General features: G+C 37.9%; 1 protein-coding gene across 1 annotated transcript in view; it reads left to right on the top strand.

Moving 5' to 3' along the window:
* The first annotated feature begins 7,041 nt into the window (after window positions 1-7,041).
* The window catches only part of FAXC (failed axon connections homolog, metaxin like GST domain containing), a 70,863-nt gene continuing 61,722 nt past the window's right edge, over window positions 7,042-16,182 (top strand). Inside the window, exons 1-2 of the mRNA XM_051997439.1 lie at window positions 7,042-7,317; window positions 13,053-13,188. Of these exons, the coding sequence (XP_051853399.1) occupies window positions 7,055-7,317; window positions 13,053-13,188 (399 nt within the window). The 5' untranslated portion in view covers window positions 7,042-7,054. The remainder of the gene's footprint in view (window positions 7,318-13,052; window positions 13,189-16,182) is intronic.

The raw sequence follows: 16,182 nt of genomic DNA, 5'->3' as shown, positions 1-16,182 counted from the left end.
AGAGAGAGAGAGAGAGAGAGAGAGAGAGAGAGAGAGAGAGAGAGAAAGAAAGGTAACCTTAGGGGGAGGATACTAACCGATATAGAAATAACAAAACTGGGCAACTGATTGGATATGTGATGTGATGGAGAGGGAGGGGTCCAGGATTGAAACTGGATATTTTGATTTGCTTGATGTTCCCTCTTTTCCTTTCCCAGTTATCCAAGTAATTAGAAGAACTGTATGAAGACCTGCTATATTGGTCTGACATACCAACAATCCTTTGTGGTAACAGTGTAAACCTAGCTGAACTTGCAGAAATTCAGGAACTCAGGTCAATTAAGCTCATACTATCATTGAAGGAGACCCTAAACCATTTGGTGATTTATAGATCTTCAAGAGACATCCCTATCTTCAAAGAATTTGTGGATTTTGGAGACAATCATCTCCAGAGACATCCCTAATTTTAGTGAGGGGGGGGGCGGTCTCTGAATTATCCTGTATTTGTTGACATCTTCCTATCAAGCCTTGAATTATGGACTGCTAATCTGATTTGTGTATCAAAGAGTCACAGATTGATATCTGGAATTCCTCACTCCCATTCCCCTGGGGGATAGGATTCATAGACTCATTCCTTTCTAAGCAAATTTCTCACCTTTCTTTGTTCAAATGATATATAACTCTCAACATCCATTCCTTGGTGATCTGTTAGCATAGACCATATGCATGTTTTACCTCCCTGTGTAACAAAAATCTTTCCTTAATTTCATAGGCATAATCTTTGGTTTCTTCTCTGTAGGAAAAGAGAGGAATTTAAATCTCAAATACTGGCTTTTGTGTTATCTGGGCATTTGCCTTTCTTTATAAGGATAATGCTGCAAACTTGCAAAGTTGGGAGCCTAGGAGGAAGGCAGTGATCTTGACACTAATAAGGAAGATGAGTAGAGGAATGGGTTTTGGAGGGAAGTTAATGTTTTGAACATATTGAGTTTGAGATGTTTAGAAGATAACCAGTTTGAAACATCCAATAGGCTATTAATGAAATGAGGGTGGTATTCAGGAGAGAGACTTGATATGAATAAATAGATCTGGAAATCATATGCTTAATGATGATAATTAAATCTATGGGAACTGGTAAGAACATCAAATAAGAAAGTACGGCAAGCGAAAAAAGGACTAGGATAGAGCCCTGGGTAGGGTGTGTGACATGAATGAAAACCCAGCATGAGAAAGAGAAATCAGATAGGTAGTCAGTCAGTCAACAAACATGTATTAAATAGGAGAAAAATCAAGAGATTCTAAAAAAAAGAAGAGAACATTTAGAAGGAGAAGGTGGTAAATAGTGACAAATGCTGCAGAAAAATCAAAATTAGGGATTGAAGACATCATTGCTAATTTTGGTGAGAGCAGTTTAGTTAATGAGGTTAGAAACAATTGCAGAGGGTTTAGAAAAGAGTTTTTAAAAAGTGGAGGCACCTACTTTATACAGTTTTTTTCCCTAAGGAGTTTAGGAAGGGAGGAGAGGTATTGTATGATAGATGATAGGATCTAATGAGGTTTCTTTAATGGTGGAGGAGACCTGGGAGTGTTTGTAAATATCAGAGAATAAACTAGTACATCAGCAAAACTTGAAGATTAGAAAGAGAATGGGAATGATTGTGGGGGCAATCTTCAGGAGAATATGGGAGGGGATGGTATCAAGGGCACATATTGAGGGCCTGGCCTTGATACAGAGAAAAACTTCCAGTTCATCCAAGATTGGTGTGAAGAAGAATATGGGAGTGGACAATCATGTTACATGTATTTGAGAAGAAAAGAAAACAAAGCTGAGAATAAATTTCCCACTTGGTTAATGTCATGGAATTTATTATTGTCTCCCTTAGTTCATCTTCCTATAACATTGCATCAGCTCTGGAAACTCATATCTCTTCATTATCCCCTGGCCCAGAGTCAACTCCTTCTTCTGATTGGACAGGAGAGAGGATGGATTTTGGATAATTCTTCTATTTAAGCTTAGTATAGTGCCTAATATATAATGAGTGCTTAAAAATGTTTATTAGCTAATTGGTTCTCATTCTTATTTATCAAGTTATTCTTCTGATTTTCTCCTTTCTTTAAGACTGTCAGAACTTGTTTACAATCTTCCCTCTTCACCCTATTCTCCACTGTGACTTTCTTCAGTTTCAACATTCATTTTGATGACTGCTCCAGTCAACTGACCACAGAATTTTTCAGGTGGTCTTCTCCAGTGTACTTTATCTAGGAACTAACATGGTGGTCACTCCATTTCCTGAAGACAGGAAGATTGACCTCCAAGATCTGAAACTTGACTAGAGAAATTCTTTCCTGAGGCTATTTTCGTCTTTTGGCTTCTGTCATATAATTGAATAAGTTTCACTCTTCCAAATTAAAGTTGAATCATGTCATCTGGGTCCTTGATGTTGTTAGGCAATTCATGCACTCTTCCCTAACCAATTCCTTATTTCATAGCCTTCATCTTCATTTTATAGGGGAAGAAACTTTTCTTTCCTTTCATCTTTATCTTCACTCTGACTTCCACACTTAAAAGCATCTAGCCTATACTTCTATTTCATTAAGAAGACTGAGGTTTTGTGAAATAAACCTTATAAACTCCAATAGATGAAACAAATTTTTAATGAAATTGTTACCTTGCTCAGCCTTGACTGTGAGATATTCTTGTTTTAAAAAATCCTATAAATTGGGATTTCAAAATGATTTAATCAGAACAGATGTTGGAGGGTCTCAGGAAACTCTTGTTAATTTGGACATTTTGCTACATGAGCAGAAAAATGCTTGAATTTTGTAATTTTTTTGGCAAGCTTATTTCTCAAAAGAGAATACAACACTTTTTTTGGGGGAGGGGGCAGACACTACTTTTCTGGAGGCAGCTAAGTAGTGCAGTGGATAGAGTGCTAGACTTGGAGTCAATAGACCTTACTTCAAATTTGGCCTCAGACACTTACTTTCTATGTGGCCTTAGTTAAGTCAAACCTCTATATGCCTCAGTTTTCTTATCCATAAAATGAACTAGAGAAGGAAATGCAAAACCACTCCAGTATTTTTGCAGAGAAAAGCCCAAAAAAGTGTCAGAAAGAGTTGGACTTTTTCAAATCCTTGCAATCATTTTTCTTTTCCCACTACTGAAATGAAACCATTCTCTCTAAAATCATCATTTTTCATTTGATTTAATTTGAAAATCAGTGATCTTTTTTCAGCCTAATTTTGACGAACTCCTCTGCAGTTTAGAATAGAATGTAAAAAGAATGGAGTTTCATCAACTCCACTAGTCACGCTCTTGTCTTTTGACCTTAAAGAATTTACTATGCTTACTCTAACCCTAACCCCAATTTCTCTAACTGCTCTTCTGCTGCCCTCATTGTCTATTATCCTTTCCTGATCGTTAATATGGATCTTCTATTTAGCGTCCTCCTTGGCCCTCTTCTCTCTCTTTCTCCTTTTTTCCCCCTTGGTAATTTTATTCACTCCTATGGCTTTCACCACTGTCTCCATGAAAAATGACTTCCAGATCTATATCTACAATCCTGACCTTTCTTCAGACTTCTGTCCATTAGACTATATATTCCTTGAGTGCAGAGATTGTAGTTTTTTTTTTTTTAATTCTTTGCTTTTCTTTATATCCTTAGGGCTTAGCACAGTGACTAGCACATAGTCGGCATTTAATAAATACTCTAATTATCTACTTAACATCTACAACAGGATATTTTGATGGCACCTAATCTTCAACATGTTTGAAATCAAATTCATCCCCTTTTGTCTTTAGCCTAATCTTGCTTTCAACTACACTATTTCTGTTTTTGGGCTCTCTATTCATTAAGAGTGAATAACCTGAGGGTTAACTTTTTTTTTTTTTTTAACTTCTCATGTCCAATTAGCTATCATGTCCTATGGATTACATGTGATTCACATCTCAAATGCATCACCCATCTCAAACCAGCTTGATAAAGGCAATAGAGTACTTAGAGTCAGGAGTACTGAATTCAAAGCCCATCTTATCTCAATGATTTAGTTTCTGTGGAATGATGGGCAAGTAAGTTAATTTTTCAAAGCCTTCATGTTTTCTCTTGTAAAATGAGATTAATAATCACAACATCTCACAGGGTTGTTGTAAGTGTCAAAATATCTGGACACACTCTATTTCTATTTCAAGAGCTAAGGTCCAGCAAGCAGGTTGTGCTATGAGCATGACATAATAATCTTTGTGCTCTGGATGATCTTACACTCTAGCAAAGTGTATTGCTTTGAGTAGAACCAGATATTCATTGAAGGACATATGATTTTCATATTAGTCTATAACTATTTATATTTGTTAGACTTCCCCGTGTTTCCCAGGACCTGAAAGCCATCTATCACATTTCTTGATACACTAACAATCTTTTTCTTGTAACTGCCAGATAAACTGAACCAGATATTTCACTGTTGTTCCTACCACACTTACTTTGGTTCTCTATCCTGCTGAATTTAGGTCCATGACTGTTCCCACACCCTCCTTTAGGGGCAGTGGGGAGGAGAATGAGAGAGAGGAATGGCTTGCAAGTGTTTTCTTCATTCTGAAATTTATTAAACTTCATTTGATCTCTTACCCTCCTGTCTCTAGCCTGCTCTGTTCAGCTCTGGCCATTTACAAGTAAGAAGCCAGTTCTGGTTCTGCTGACATAAAGAAAATGCTTTACAAAACCTATAACAGTATAGAAATCATTATTATCCCTTTCTATTTCTACTGCCATCATCCCAATAGAGACCCCATTCTCATTTACTTGGAGTATTCTAATCATCTCCAGAGTGTTAGTTTAGAATGAGCATTGGATCTAGTATCTAAAGAGCAGGCTTCATGCCTATCTCTTATTACCTATTTATTGTGTGTGATGTTGAGTGCATCATTTCAACTTCCTAAACATCAGTTTTCTCATAATTCAGGTTGGATTAAATGACCTCTGAGGTTCTCTTCTGGCTCCAAATCTGAGGTCTTATAAACTTCAAATGCCCCTCTATACTATGGTACCAGCCCACCAGGTCTTTACTTTTTCCAGAATCTTCACAGAGCATTTTTTTTTTTTGCATGATTCTAATGTTTTACCATGCATTTTTTTTTTTTTCATTAGATTGTGAGTTCCTTGAGGACAGGAATGTCTTTTGCTTCTTTTGGCATTTCCCATGCTTAGAAGCAGACCGCAGGCATTTACCAAATGTATATGAATTGATTTTTAAGGGGAAACCTGACTTCTGATTTCATTGGCATAGGGAGCTCCCACTGGGGAAATTCCTAGTATCAAGGAGATTCAAGAATTATAAAAGTCCTCTGCAATTATAAACTTTCAGAATTGACTTGGTCATTGAAAAGGGTAAGTGACTTACTCTGGGTTACACATCTAAAACGTAAAACAGGTAGGACTTGAACCCAGGTTTTTAATGTGATGCCAAAGGTTCCCTTATTGCCAGTCCTGGCTCATTGAAAACTTCCTATCTTTGCCCTTCATAAATCCCAGCACAGGGTGTTGGACACTTAAGAAGTATGTTGATGTTCTTCACAACCTTAAATTCTGGAAGATTTTGTTCAACCAAAAAATATTGGATGTGAATTCCATTAGAACCGTCCTAAGATCTCAAAGGAAGTAATATTTGAGGGGGTTTGCCAGGGATTAACTTTCTTAGCCTTAGTTTTTTTGAGTGGTCAAAACAGGCTCATACCTTTCGTATCCCAAAGAACACATAAAGAAACATAAATTTCTTTTCTTTCTTTCCTTCTTTTTTCTTCCCTCCTTCCTTTCTCTTTTTTCCTCTTTTCCCTTCCTTCCTTCCTTCCTTCCTTCCTTCCTTCCTTTTCTCCCTCTTCTTTCTTTCTCCCTCTTTTTTCTTCCTTCTTTCCTTCCTTCCTTCCTTCCTTTCTTCCTTCCTTCCTTCCTTCCTTCCTCTCTCTCTCTCTCTCTCTCTCCCTAACTTCCTCTCTCCATCCAAGACACTTAGCACAACCCTCTGTGCACATAGTTGGCCCTTAAAAAATATTAGCTGACTGATTTTTTCTTCAAACAGAAACTGGATGATTAGTATGTAGTCTAATTCCAAACATCAATCCGGGTCCTCCCCTCCCGGCCCGGCCCGGCCCTGCCCCCTTCCCTTTTCCCTTTCCCCTTCCCCAGCTCCAGCAGCTCTGATCTGCTAGTCCGAATATCCCTCTTAGCTTGAGGTGAGTTGTGCCCTATGCCTGTGACCTTTCCCAAACACCCAATACAGAAGACAGGACACAGGAAGAGGATGAGGCACGGAGGGTGGAGAGGATGAAGGGACCTTGTAAGATTCTTGCTTACTCTCCGCTCCCCCTAGGAGAATGCGGAGAGGAAGCTCCCTCATTGTCAGGCAGACTTCCCAGCCTGCCACAGCCCTTCTGGTCCAGGGAGATCTTTTCTCGGGTGTGCTGCGCAGCGAGCGCCGCTTAGAGGCGCAGAAACCATGGACAGGATTGTCGGGGCCGTGAGGGCTCAGCCCCAGATTTAGACATGGCCTTGCCAGTGGTTCCCCAGTCTGGGTCCGAGAAGCTTGGTGCAGGAGGAGGAAGAGAAGGAGGAGGGACTTGAGAAATGAGGGGTGAAGGGTGGGGGCGGGGCAGGTACGAAGGTACCCATCTATTTTCCTGTCCTGAGGAGCAATGACATCACCCAGACTCCTCTGGGCACAAAGAAAAGCAAAGAGAAGCAGCTGGACGATTCGCCGGGGGTGGCTGCAGCTTCGATTGCTACAGAGAGAGCCAGAACAACCCCGGCCAGGTGCTGCTGCTGTTCCTCTTGTTGCTGCTGTTGCTGCTCCAGCTCTTGTTTCTCCTCCTCCTCCTCCTTCTGCTCTTCTTCCTCCTCCTCCTCTCCCTCCTCCTCCTCTTCCTCCATCTCCTCCACTTCTCTCCGCGCCAGCTGCTCGCTGAGCTCGCTCGCGCTCCTGACGCCTAGGCTCGGAGCCCTCCTCCATCACCTCTTCCTCCTCCTCCTCCTTGTCCCATGCGCATCGCCCTGGCCAGCCGGAGGCCGCCGGGCGCCAGCAGCGCAGCATGCACTGGGGGATTGGCTTTGCCTCGTCCAGGTCGTGTGTGGTGGATTTGAGCCGGAACCAGAGCATCTCCTTCGGCTTGTGGGCCGGATCTGAGGAGCCCTATACCTTTTATGGGGACATCATCGCTTTCCCTTTGCAGGATTACGGAGGGATCATGGCAGGGTTGGGTTCGGATTCCTGGTGGAAGAAAACCCTGTACTTGACTGGGGGAGCCCTGCTGGCTGCAGCGGCGTACCTGCTCCACGAGCTCCTGGCCATTAGGTGAGACCGAGAGACTTCGAGCCCTGGGAGACTAGCAGAGGGCCCTTGAGCAGGCTGCGGAAGCTGTTGCAGCAGCTGCTGTTGTTGTTGTCGCTGTTGCAGTCTGGGGCGTTGTTGACACGGGTGGGGGCGGGGGCGAGCCTGGCGCCCTACCCTGGGCAGGTGAGCGCTGAGTCTGCTTCAGCCCCTCCTTTTTCCCCCTATGTCGGGACAGGTTACAGAAATGCCCGCACTCTAGGTAGTTGTTCCCCCCAAGGGTGTCTCAAGTCACCTGCTGTTGTGTGCAATTTTTGAGTTTCCTGGAGGTTGAGCTGCTGAATGAACTGAGAAAGTACCCAAACCCAGAGAGGTGTTATGCAGAAATTACCAGGGCAGTGGTCATGACGAAAGGAAATAGCTGGGCACTTTTTTTTTTTTTTTTTTTTTTTTTTTTTTAGTTTTGCCTATACTACTATTAATTAGTCTAGGTTTTGGGAATTGAATTAGGCCGAGGATTTGTTTATTTCGTGAACAAAATAAAACTGGCTGCAGCAGTTGTTTGGAAGTCTGTTGGAATGAGTTTTCACCACCCTCAATTTAACCCACCAGTCCCTTCCTTCGATTTGTCAGAGATTGTAGTTACAAATTCAGCAGCTCCTATTGTAGTAGTGTCTTTGAAGGGCTGCTTTCAATCTTGAGAGGAAGTGTGTGGGCAGCCTTGGAAAATGATGCAGTATTAACCTGTTTAGAACTGCCTGCAGACAGAATAAGGTAGCATTCTTGTTATTTCATACCACCTTGTGGATCTGGCTGCTGGAACTGCCAGCTTCAACTTCCATATGAATAACCTTGTGCCCACGGAGAACGTCTGAGAGTCAGGGCTCCACGTGTGTGTATTTGCTTGCTTTTACCAGGAAACCTGGAAGTGCTAGAAATGATAGTAGAGGTTGCTGCAGTTTGTTTACAGGAAAAGATGTGGGAAATCTCCGAAAATGGTGGCTTTTGGTAACTGGAAAGGAAGGTGTTTATCTTGAAGGATGAGCTGGTGTCCTGAGGGATGGTTCATGGACTAGGTGTCTGGAGTCGTGATGAAAATTATAATAGTTTAAGCCTTCCCTAAATTGCTGAAAGGTCTCTAGAACCAAGATACATGTTGGCCAATTTTACATAAACATCTTCAAAGGATTAAAATCTCTTTTGGGAAATTCCTATAAAGAGAATCCTATACAGGCTTTTGTTTTTTTGTTTTTGTTTCTTACCTAGTGTGTCTGTGTAGGGAATCTTCTATAAAATAGTGTAAACAGAGACTTTAAAATGACCTTTAAATTTTTCTATTGAATTTTTGTTTTTATAGTATTTAAACAGCCCAATTCTCCATTCCCATTTCAGAAAACTATTAAATAATATTTATAGAAAACAAAAACTGGAAACACTCACATTTGAAGAAGAGAATGTGTTATGACATTGTCTTGTATTTATGGATCCTTCAGTTTGCAGAATAGGAATTTTACACAGCATAGCTATGGGAAAAGAGTTTGCATTTTAAATCATCATGTCCACATCTGCACAGTTTTCTGCTTTAAACTTTATTGCTATTTTGATTTTCTTAGCAGTATAGGTTATATTTGTGTCTATTTTTTTTTTTTTTTGGCTCACACAAAGTTATGTCTCAAGATGTGTTTATTTATGCAAAGTAAAACACAGTTTTGAAGCAATTTATTCAAATGCTCTTGGCAATTCATACTTAACTATTTCAATAATTTATAATTCTATCTATTTGAGGACTCCCTCCACTGATTACAGTCTTCCTGATTTTAGAGATGGTTTTCATTAATTGTTTTTGGGAAAGGATTTTATTATCTATTGGCCACTCTAATCTACACATTAGTGTGACTAGCTCATGAATAGACCACCGCTAGAACTACTCAGTTTAGTGGGGAGTTTAATAGAATTTGCACCTTTCCAGCATAGACTTTGAAAATTCAGTACATCATTAGTCATTAGTGTAGGACTTTAATGGAGGGATGGTTGAGGAATTGAAATAGGAACCCAATTTTATCTTAATTAGATTTCAGGCCATAAAGTGTTTTTTTTTTTTTTTTTTTTTTTTAACCTTCCACCCCTACCCCATGGCATATTTATCTCAGTTCTCTATGTTATTTATATGTGTAGACGTAGCCTCAAAATTAGCTTATTACATTCCAGAAATAACCTTGAAATATATCTTGGTGGTTAGAGCTGGTCATCAAGAGATTTCTTGGTATTTTTAATACTCCTCACTGGTGACAAATATTCCCTAAATGATAGGTTTTCAAGAAAGTTTTGACGGGGAAAGAGGAAGGAAAAGGACCAGATAGTAAGGTAATGCCCAGGAAAGCAGACCCAAATGTAATACCTAATATCTCCTACTTAGCCTAGATCTAGAGCCGGAAGTAACTTCTGAACCTATCTACTCCTCCTACATACACCATTTACAAATCAGAAGATTAATTGATTTGCTGTAGGTCACACAGATAATTAAAAAAAAAATTTCTAGAACCAGTACTTTTTCTCTTATCCTATGCTGTCTTCAATGAGTTCTTGGGTAGAGATAGCTAAAAGGAAAGAGTTATACTAAAATCAAACTGAGTTTGTTTAGGCTGGATTTAGGCTAAACACTGGTATGCCCAGTTTCAATTATCAGGAAAATGGGCAAAAAATGTGAATTATTCAGTAATAATAAAAATAGCAAAAGCTAGCATTTATAGCTCTATAAATATCTCATTTAATCCTCACTACTACCCTGTGAGATAGGTGCTGTTATTATTGTCTCCATTTGACTTGAACAAATTGAAATTAAATTACTTACTCAAGGTCACATTGCTGGTAAGTGTCTGAGATGGGATTTGAACTCTGCTCTTTCTGATTCTAGGTTGAGCACTTTATCCACTGTATCATCTAGCAGTAAGTTGTAGAAAAATTTTAAGTGAATTCAAGCAATCAATCACAAGAATTTATCAAGTATTTAATGTGTGTTGGGCACATAACACTAGATGCTATCTTTATATAAGGAGTTCATGTTGTTATGGCTGTCACTTATAGTTTATCCTTAATTAAGAATGTCTTATTTGATGTCCAACCTTTTTTGAACTAGATACCTAGATAATTGGCCCACACTTTACTTAGTGCTTTTTAAGTATAGTCTAAACAATTGCTTTAGCATTCTCATCTAAAAGAAAGCATTTGTTTCTGCAGAAAGAAAAACTTATTTCCATTCTTTTGACTAATAAAGAGGAGTATTCAAAATTTTTACTCATTAATTTCAGTTTTATGGTCATTAATATGGCAAAAATCTTGAAAATGCAAATATTTTGAAACTATGCTTCCCTTCTCTAAATATTGGTACTCTTTGTCCAAAGTTTAAAAAACGATCTTGCATTTACTTAAATGGAATGATTTCAAATGTAGATGAAACCTAAGAGTAATAAAGAAGAAAATTATCAGTAGGCATAATAATAAATAATTTTTCAATAATTTATAAAGTACCTACTTTGTGCAGGGCACTTAAAAAATGTTGATTTTATATAGCACTTTGGTTACATAATAAACTTTTGATTGCATTATCTTGAAGAATAGAATATAATGGAAAGAGCATAGGCCTAGAAGGCAGAGGACCTGGGTAGTATTCTTGGCTCATTTGTTCTTGTTCAGTCCTTTTTCAGTCTTGCTGATTCTTCCTGACCCCATTTGGAGTTTTCTTGGTAAAGATGCTGTCGTGTTTTGCCATTTCCTTCTCCAGCTCATTTTACAAATTGAGGAAACTGAGGCAAACAGGATTAAGTGACTTGTTCAGGATCACACAGCTAATAAGTGTTTGAGGCCAGATTTTTAAAATGAGTTTTCCTAACTCCAGGCTATCTGCTTCACCACCTAGCCACCCCATTCTTGGTTGTGCCAATAATTAAAAGTGTGACACTGAGTAATGTTTTTCCTTTCTGGATCCCTATGTGTTAAATGATAAGGGTAAAATAGGTGATCACTAAGGTCCCTTCCAATTTTAACATTCTGTTAATCTTATAAAAGTCCTGGTAAGTATATGTTTATAAGTTGGTCTGATTACAGATGAGAAAACTGCGGTTGGAAGAGGTTGTTATTTTCCTGAGGCAAATACACATAGCTGGTAATTAGTATAGTTAGGACTTGAGTCCAGTTCTTCTGATAACAAGTGTAGTATTTTTCTGTGGTACCACCCATCATGAGAGTAGGGGAAGAGAATTTAATCTCATTTATCAAAAATGGTAAGCATATGCTTAGTGGCAGAGTGAGGCCTCAAAGTCCTATGGCCTGCTCTTAACCAAATGGTCATAGTTGATCTCAGAGTCTGTTGATTTTCAAATATTGAGACTGAAGAAAGTGTAAGTGTATTGACTAATTGACTAATTGACAATAATTGACTAATGCTACTTCAAATAAAGCTAACAAATAAGTAAATCAAGAGTTAGGAGTCTCCATAAATTTTGTCATTTGATTTGGAAAAAAATATGGAGTAAAAAATAGATGGCAATTCAAATCAGTTCCTGAAATAAATGGAGTGAGAGGGATATAGGAGGACTTTATGAGAAAGAATAATAAGGGATAAGAACATCTTATCTGTTATTATCGATAATCTATGCTTCATGAATACCAATGAGTAGTTTACTACTTTCCAAGAGGAAAGTAGCCAAAACTTAAAAATAAAATGAGAAAAAAGTGTGAGAGTGAGTCAAACAAAAGAGGAGAATGAAAATAAGTTTTTCTTTCTTCACATATAAATTCTTTCTTTTAGATGAAAATGCTAAAGCAATTGTTTAGGCTTAGGTCATGAGGACAGGAGATATGCCACTGAAAGGGACAGAAAAGGACATTGCAAAAGCAGCTGATATTGGGAGCAAAGAGAAGATGATGAGAAGCCCAATTTTCATGATCCCTGGATCTTTGGATCTAAACCATTTAGCTGAACTAGTTTCCTGTAGGCAATTCTGGTGGTATAAGTATAGACAGACTGTTGTTTCTGGGTCTTTATATATGATGTGGTTTTATAGTTGTAGTAGATTGAATTATTTCAGTCTCATCCAACTTGGCCCTAATACAGTCCATAGTGAATGAAATGGATTTTTTCAGAAAAATGCTTTTCTTGTTCACAAGGCCTCCTTATATCTGAGGAGAAATTGCCAGGTATAGTCGATAGAGTGCCTGATTTGGAGTCAGAAAGATGTGGGTGTCAAAGTCTTGACAGTATCTGTTTGATGATTGTGGATAAGTCAATAAACCACTTCTCTGAATTTAGGAATTGTACATATTTTTGGTAGTTTTTACCTCACAGGGCTGTTGTGAAACTTACATGAGATGATATAAGTAAAGCATTTTACAAATACAAAAATGAGATATAAAGGTCATCATTGTAGTATTTCTTGGTTGTCATCAACATCATTGTTATTATATGCTCAACCATAGACAGTTGAAATATTTTTTTTCCTAAGCCCTTTAAGACACTGTCTATTAGTGAGAACTTCTAAAGCTTCCTAATCTTTTCCTGTGTATTAGCTAAGCTTCCTTTTTGTAAGCTAAGTGCTTTAGAGTTCCTTAAGACTTGATGAATAAAATAGGTCTACTATTTGCTTAAAGAGCTGTTTGTGCCTTAGTAGTTTTTGAACTCAGTTTGCTGAATGTATAACACTGTGTTCTATTGTTGTTGTTGTTGTTTTTTTTTTTTTTTATTTCTGTTCTGGTTTTGACAGGAAAGAGCAAGAGGTTGACTCCAAAGATGCTATTATTTTGCATCAATTCTCAAGGCCAAACAATGGTGTCCCCAGTTTGTCTCCTTTCTGTTTGAAAATGGAAACTTATTTAAGGATGGCCGACTTACCTTACCAGGTACATCTGTGCATGTTCTGTGCATATGAGGTTCCCCCTCCCTCCCCATTATACCTCAACCTTCACCCTAAAAGGACCTACTAGTAGCAGAGAATTTAATTTGATTCAGCAGAAATGCTTGGCACCTTAGTTAGACTTCATCAGACTATGGTGTGCCCTTAGCTATATGGACATCACAGTTCTCAAGGTTTGTTGATATTTTTATATACCTGGCTTAAGTATGGCACAAGAGGATGTATTAACTAATCTTTCTTTGTGAAGAAGAGAGACTACATTTATTCTGCTTGGCTCCACAGGGCAGAACTAGGAACTACAGGCAAAAGTTATAGGAAACCATATTTCAGCCCAGTATGTAAGAGGAACTTCCTAACAATTAGAGCTATTCTAGCATGGAATGGCTTATTCTGGAAGATAATGAATTATCCTTCATCCATTACTTTAAGCTAAGGCTATGTGATGATTTTTCAGGGTTATTATGGAAGAAATTTGAGTTTCAATTTGGGATGAGAGTAGATGACCTGAAGTCCTTTCCAATTCTGTGATTTTGTGATTCTTTGATAAAGTGACCCATTGTATCCTGGAATTTTTTTTTTTTTTTTGAGTTATAATACTACTCTTTTGGCCTGACCAGACTCACTGTGCTAACCATATAGATTATTTTCTCTTGAATTCATATGATTTTTTCCCCTGAGGCAATTGGGATTTAGTGACTTTCCCAGGATGACACAGCTAGGAAGTATTAAGTATCTGAGGCCAGATTTGAATTCAGGTCCTCCTGATCACAACTGGTGCTCTATCTACTGTGACATCTATCTGCCCCATCGCTTTTTAAAAATTCTTACTTTTTGGAAATGATTTTTTTCCTTTTTCTTCCTGGATCCCAGGAGCTGCAGGATAGAAGAATATTTTTAGGTATATTCTGAGGCCATGTGTATTGCTTCTTGCTTTCTCTGAAATGAACTTTGTGAAATGTTTTGCATTTCTTTATTGTACTTGGGCTAAGGCACTGAATGTTGATTCTAGAGTTGGGTACTTAGTGAACTCAGTGTTTTTTCTTAACCTGTCATTATTCAAGAAACGGTATCTCTGTAGGTTGCTTTATCCTCACTAACATTTTCTCTTTTTCATTCTTATGCTGTTGTGGAGATCTATGAAAATTATTTGTTTTTTGTCATGTGAGTAGCAAATTCCTAGCAATATTTTCTGTGACTGCAAGGGGCTGTTTCTTGTCATGATGATGTTACAATAAAAAGACTTCATTTTTGATAAAGTTTCTGAGAGATAGTAAAAACTAAGCTATTTCTTAAAACTCATACACTGCTCCACTCAGTATTAGATTTTTTGTTTGTTTGAGAGATGCTAAATGCTTGATTGGATCATGGTGGCAGGAACCCAAAGAGGCTATCTATTCTATCCCCTATCTACAAGCAATCTTGTATTTAAACTTCCTTGGTCAACCCTTTCTTAAAAATCTTCAGAGAAAGAAATTCCTTTTTAAAACCTCCTTTGTGAAGTAAAAAAATATAAAGGCAAATAATAGAATTGTTTTTTATATCATAAAGGTCCATAATATAACTCAGAGATAGTAATAGACAATAAATCTTAGTTGCTATAGAAAACTGAGAAAAAAGGTGTTAGAAAATGTTTAGTACTGTCATTTTCTGTAATCTTTGGTAATCACCGTTTAAAAGACATTTCCAATTGATTGTAAGCTCTTTGAAGACAGGGAATAATTTATTTTCATCTTTGTATCCCTAGAGTCTAACATAATAATCTGGCATATAGTAGATGTTCAAGAAATGCTTGTTGATTGATTAATCTATAATTGCTCCATTTAGCTGATTAATGTGGGTAGAATTGAGGTAGATTTATGAATGATTTATGAAAGTCCTTGATTGTGGCAGCTCTGTCTGTGCTGGGAATACCATTATATCTGAAAGCTTTCCAGAGTGTTTGGAATGTACCAAATGTCAAGTAGCCTATGATGATTTCTTGTGCTGTTGCTCCTAGCTCTTAGTCTTCATCTTAAAAGGCTATAACTGATCTTGCATTGGAATTACTATTGACTTGCAGGGCAGGCAAATGAATTTAGTTAGTAGGTATGGCAGAAGGGTGGGGTGGTATTTAGAAAGTACTTTTCTCTTGGAAGCAGCTTAATTAGGCATATCGATATTTGGAAGACAAGGAGACTCTCTGCTCTATTTAGTTCCCTTCTAAAAATAACTAACCTTTTTATATTATTTTTGAAATTGTCATATTCCTGATATGCATAATTTCCCTTAAGGCTCAAAACAATCCTAAGGGGTAGATTGTCAGAGATTATTGTAATCATTTTGTAAATAAGGAAACAAGGTAAAAAATGTAATAATTTATCTGTGGTCATTCTTTTTGTTTTAAAGGCTAGATTTGAACTTGGGTTTTCTTTAGACCATGGCTCTGTCCATTATTGCAAGTCTGGGGAAGAATAGAGATTGTTCTTCAGAATACTGGCAGATTAAAAATAATATGTTGTAGAGTTAGAGTAGCATGAGTGATAGGTTTAGAATGAGAGGACTTGGATTTGAATCCCATTTCTACTACTTACAATCTATGTGACTCATGGAAATCAATAAACCTCTCAGGGCCTAACTGAGGCCATTTGTGAAATGAAGAAGTTGGAATGGGATTCTGGGTCCTTTCCAGCTCTATTGATGTATGATTTTGTGATCTTATTAGTGTTGTTGGTTTCCTTTCTTCTCTTTCCCATTTCCATTGTGGATTTTGAGAACAGTTCTTAGCCACTTGTTAAAAGTACTAATGTTTCATCTAAAGACCAAGAAAAATGACTTCCCAACCTTTTAGGGAATTCATCTTGAACACTTAGCTAAATATGTGACTAGACCAAAGGGATAAATGAAAGTCCTGTCACTTCACTTTTTTAACCCAAGAGACCTCAACAGTAAAATCAGGAAGTTAATTTGTTTGAGGGAAGCATTTTGTATATATTTTAAAGTA

This window comes from Antechinus flavipes, chromosome 4 (genome assembly GCF_016432865.1).
Source record: "Antechinus flavipes isolate AdamAnt ecotype Samford, QLD, Australia chromosome 4, AdamAnt_v2, whole genome shotgun sequence".
Lineage (NCBI taxonomy): Eukaryota > Metazoa > Chordata > Mammalia > Dasyuromorphia > Dasyuridae > Antechinus > Antechinus flavipes.
The sequence above is the reverse complement of the archived record's forward strand: the minus strand, read 5'-3'. Positions and strand labels throughout refer to the sequence as shown.